The 4,927-nt window shown below is 34.0% G+C and overlaps 1 protein-coding gene across 1 annotated transcript; it reads left to right on the top strand.

Annotated features, from left to right (window-relative positions):
- Positions 1-319: 319 nt before the first annotated feature.
- On the top strand, positions 320-2,363 carry LOC140965054 (uncharacterized). Its single transcript, XM_073425102.1, has 4 exons — positions 320-524; positions 602-766; positions 1,369-1,439; positions 2,165-2,363. The coding sequence occupies exons 1-4, from the start codon at positions 393-395 to the stop codon at positions 2,286-2,288; spliced, it is 492 nt and encodes a 163-aa protein (XP_073281203.1). The 5' UTR covers positions 320-392; the 3' UTR covers positions 2,289-2,363.
- Positions 2,364-4,927: the final 2,564 nt, after the last annotated feature.

Genomic DNA, 4,927 nt, shown 5'->3' with positions numbered 1-4,927 from the left:
GTTAATATTATCAGATTTTTGTCAGTCATTTGTTCGATTGAGTTTGCTTAGATTGGAAGGATCTGTATCGAAAATTGATGGGAAGAAAAAGACGATTTGTATGGAGAATCGTCGTCGGAAAGGAAATGAAAGGAGATCGACGGAAGAAAAACCTAGTTTGATGTCGACTGAATGAGATGGATAGATTTAATGTTAAAAATTTAAGTGAATGGTGTATTTACCCTTAAATAAAAGAACATTTATGTAAATTGACTTGTGGATCCTTTTTTTTAAATAAGTCACGGTCGAGTCCCATTTCCCTAAATTTTCCGGATTTTTTTTTGAATAAATTTGTGATTTCTGTTTATCTTTATCAGTATGGTTTATCGATTAATGAATATACCATTTGACAGATGTGTGATGTGTATGTGCGCACGCTATATCCTGGTTCATTTGGTGGATCGAACACATACCTTGCCGACGAATTTTTGTATGTATTCAGACATATTCCCCAAATAGCCCTAGACGCCTTCAACAGTGCCAAGGTTAGGCAAATACATTGGCAGTCCTAATTATTTGATGCACGTAAGTAATTTCTTTCGGTTTGATTTGATTGATACAGGGGAGAAATTTCAAGTTTGTGAAGTTTATCAAGCTTAATCGCATTAGCCTTCTATTTAACTCCATGACTTTCGAGGCTAAGGAAGATGGAAGCGATGAGTGTCTTCTTTTCCAAGCTGTTGTTAATATGATCGGCACGGACAATGTATTGTTGTGTGAGATCAGGGTACGAACAATTCATTTCTTTATTGCTTTCTTGGGATTTTCAATTTCATGCTATCCTTGTTTATGTTAATCTTCTATCATTGGTACTGTTGTGTATGGACTACCATAAAATCCTAGTCATGTCAATGTAGACAAACTTAAATCGACTAAATATCTACCTCATGCCAAATGAAGTGCTGGTGGTGGTTTGCTTGTTTTAGTTGACCCGTTGTTAGCTATGTGAATTTGATCATTCAATCAAGTAGCTATGTGAATGATATTGAATGGTGAGAGCTGACATAGAAACCAATGCCTAGATACACCAGCAAATTCTTATGTAGGACATCAAATGGTGTGGTGATGCTGCTTGTGCACGGCAAGTAAATGGCATGAAAATTTTTTTTAAAAAAAGAAAAATTGTGTGTGTGCGTCTTGTGATGCTAGAGTGAGGCTACACGAGACTTTGTTTGGAGTGTAAAATAAATGTCCATTCAAGAAGATACGAATTTTAGAGTAGATTCTAAATAGGTGAAACAGGAATACGTGTATCACCAAAACCAAGCCTTTTATCCATATTTTTTTTAATTATTGGCACAAGAAGTTCACTTTTGTTGTATTTTTTAGGATGGTGATGAAAGTAAGGATTTGGGTGACGACATTCTTTCCTTTGTTAGACCATCAGGTCATTACATTTGGTATGTCTTCAGAAATTATTCTTTAACTGGTTCCTTCTCTTTATTTTCTTGGTTATTTTTATGCTCTTGCTTAATGATCACCATGATTGATGAAGGCATCAAAGCGTTATATTCTTTACCTCAGTTTGTGACCTGGTAATTTGATACAGTGGGAGATTGATGCTTCATCTTGTCTTTATATTTTAGTCTCCTAGATACGATGACTTTATTTTGTTTATACGTGGTTAGGATTGGATTTGTTTCTTAAGTCTCCTTTGGTTTTGAAATACTAGATTAGGTGTTAATATTATTATCTATAGGGCTTTTGTTCTTCTTTCGGTGACTTGTTTTGGAATCAATAAAATTTAGCACTTTGCAGGTGTTACCCACGGCGTGTTTCTAGATCGGTGTGCATCATAATTATCTTCAAATTTTCATATTACATGATTCCGATTTGAAGTCATGAGTTGTGGCCTAATAAGTAATAACTATCTTCGAATTTTCATATTTTGTTTCCAACTTCAAAGTCTTTGTTTGTGATGGTTCTGATGTTTGATTATGCTCTCAGTTTTCTTCCAAGACTGCTTGTTTGATGAACATTCCTTTCTTCCTTATGTTACACTGTTTCGTTAGCGCAATTGTCATTATACATTATCCGTCTCTTTGAAGATGCAGTGTACTTTTTCGAAGTTCTTTCTTTCTTACACACTTCTTTTTCTGTTTTTCTTTTTGTTCGAATTTCAAAGCTTTAAACATGAATGTGGCGAATGCCACTCTACTGATGGTTCACTTGGTGGCAAATGCGACTATGCTGTTGGTTCAAGTCGTGGTAAATGTATATGTGTGGTTTGTTCTGCTCACAAATATTAAAGAATGACGAACACCATCAAATTAAGTCCGGTTTTATGTCGCTTTTGAGGATTACGAGTAGTGAATGGTTGTCCTGCGTTAACCTCCACTTTTAATTTTAAAGAGAAGGTTCGAAAACATATTTATTCTGACTCAGATGGAGAAATGCACTGGAGTACCGATGTGTATCATGCACCCGAATTTACATATGGTAATGTTCATCTATTACCAAAAACGAGTCATTTATGGATATTATTAGGAGGGACGTGCAGATCTAGTCTAGTCTCACTTTCGCTCCACCAGGATCAAGATCAAATGAGCGCGCATTCTCGTTCTGTCAAGAGAAGATCCCGGTGGGTTCCCTTAACCAAGCCACTGCCTATGAGTCGCCGGCTCATTCTTCAACAGGCACGCGGTCAGAGCCCTGGCACCTCCCACTGCTTGGGAGCTTACGGTTTCATGTTCTATTTCACTCCCCGATGGGGGTTCCCTTTTGATTGTTGTGTTAGTATCAGCCCGATGCTGAATTGATTTTATAATATGTTTTAGGATGCAAATTTACGTTATTATATCTAGAGTAGGTCTTTCATAAGTATTGCTGTAACTTCTCAATTGTTTACATAACCATTATTTACTTGTTCGTTTTTTTTTTTTTTTAATTCAGAAAACCATATCTCTCCATTTTTACATATATATCTTAAAATAAAAGTGGTTATTACTATAATGATGGTAAAAATTGCATAAAAATATAGAAATGCAAAACTGTTAAAACCACAAAAAAATTCTCATGATATCATATCATAGGTCAATTTTGTTAGATGAATTTTTTATCCGACCTGATTGATGAAAAATGTTATTTTTTATGCTCAAAGTGTTATTTTTCACTGCAAATTAAATATGAATCAAGTTAATTTGTCTCACAGATATAAATTCCTGTAACCGTTTCAAAAGAGACATAATAGTTCATCTTGCACCGAAGTCCTGAAATCTGGACAAGGTGTTATGTTTGATATCCAATTGATATACAATAGGTTCTCTCTCACTTTCTTCCATTAAATAGAAAAGAAGGAACTCAATGCTGATGTATTGAATCTACACGAAAGTGCCACACTTGGAGGCAAGTGAAAGGTCCAAACGAGCTTATATAAATGTCCACTAGCCTATATCTTGTTGAGATATTGTCTGATTATCAAAGGTTGAATTGAATAATAACTAAATAGTGTATCTTGATAATATCATGAGTGTGTTTGTTGTTATTTATAAATTTTTGGAGAATCTCGCAGGCTTATGTCTCTGTGAGCCTAGTAGTTAAATTTATGTGCCCTTAATAAAAATAAGTTTGTTGTTATCCTTTCCTTGAAATGTTGAAAACAATGGGATTGTCCGAAAGAAAATGTTTTCTCACCAAAAAAATTCATAGTTATACTTGCCTATGACCTAGCCTCGAAGTCGCACTTGGTATTGGCGCATGTTTTCTCTGGGAACGATGAGCTCTGATACCATAAGCTCTACAAAATCAAAATTTTACCTTCAGCTTCTGAGCGATTTTTTAACACTTTGAGATGACAACGAAGCGGAGTTCGACCTTTATTTTCAAAGTGGAAGGAGGCATATATGATCGATGCAAGGATGTATGTTGTTGGGTACGTCGTGCGAAAGGACAACATTTATTATTCAGATTCTTATCCTTCACAACCGGCGATGAAAGTGATTACTCACCATCAATATTATCATAGCAAGATCGATCGTATTTTAATATTTATGTGTGTAACAACCAGTGGCGGAGCCAGAAATATGGCTCCACCCGGGCTGGAATTTTAAACTCTAAAATCTTTTAATATTTTAAATTGATTCACCCGGGCTAATATCATATAATTCCAAAATTATACAAAATTTACATATACATTTTTTAAAAAAAAAATTGGACCACCCGGACTAAAACCTGGGTGATGGAGCTTATAGATCCGCCCCTGGTAACAACACATAATGGCAAATAAATAAAGATTAGATCGGCCATCAATATTATCATAGCAAAATGACTGCATGTTGGGTCTCGAACTATAGATCATCGTTCCAAATTTGAGATTCTTATGTGAATATGAACTAGAACCTCAAAATTTTATGTCAGATGAACTAGAAGCCCCCGTCTCTCTACTCAAAACAATATCAAAATACCTAGTCAATATTTTTTTTAGATTTCTTGTTCCTTGTGTTGAATGGGTCAAAATTAACACAAATAAGTTTATTCACGCATTAGGATACATAGATTGAGAAATATGATGAAATTGATTGACATAATTAAAATCCTATGAATCTTCGAAATCAATTGTCTTTAATCTTCATAATATCATCATGTCCACGTCAAAATATTGAGAAGATAATAATATGGTTATAATTGATATAAAATGGAATCGTTTAATATTTTAAATTAATCATTTTTATAAAACGAAATAACGGAAGTGAATTATTAGCGAGTCAATAGATTTTGCATCTTTTCCTATTAATTATATGATGATGATTTACTATTTTCTAGATAGTTACATGCCTTAATTTTTACCTATAAATCTTATAATAAAACTGGTCGAATGATTCTAATTATGGCAAAAAATTTGGATGTAATTGCATAAAATATAAAAATGCAAAACTATTAAAAAAAAAAA

The sequence above is a fragment of the Primulina huaijiensis genome, chromosome 18 (assembly GCF_012295235.1).
Source record: "Primulina huaijiensis isolate GDHJ02 chromosome 18, ASM1229523v2, whole genome shotgun sequence".
In the NCBI taxonomy this organism is placed as follows: domain Eukaryota; kingdom Viridiplantae; phylum Streptophyta; class Magnoliopsida; order Lamiales; family Gesneriaceae; genus Primulina; species Primulina huaijiensis.
The sequence above is the reverse complement of the archived record's forward strand: the minus strand, read 5'-3'. Positions and strand labels throughout refer to the sequence as shown.

What these genes read in the sequence shown, in the direction of transcription:
- LOC140965054 (XM_073425102.1), top strand. Translation starts at nt 393, where the DNA reads ATGTGTGATGTGTATGTGCGCACGCTATATCCTGGTTCATTTGGTGGA. An exon ending in ACGCCTTCAACAGTGCCAAG is followed by an intron (nt 525 to 601) that starts GTTAGGCAAATA and finishes TGATTGATACAG; the next exon opens with GGGAGAAATTTCAAGTTTGT. An exon ending in CCATCAGGTCATTACATTTG is followed by an intron (nt 1,440 to 2,164) that starts GTATGTCTTCAG and finishes CGAATTTCAAAG; the next exon opens with CTTTAAACATGAATGTGGCG.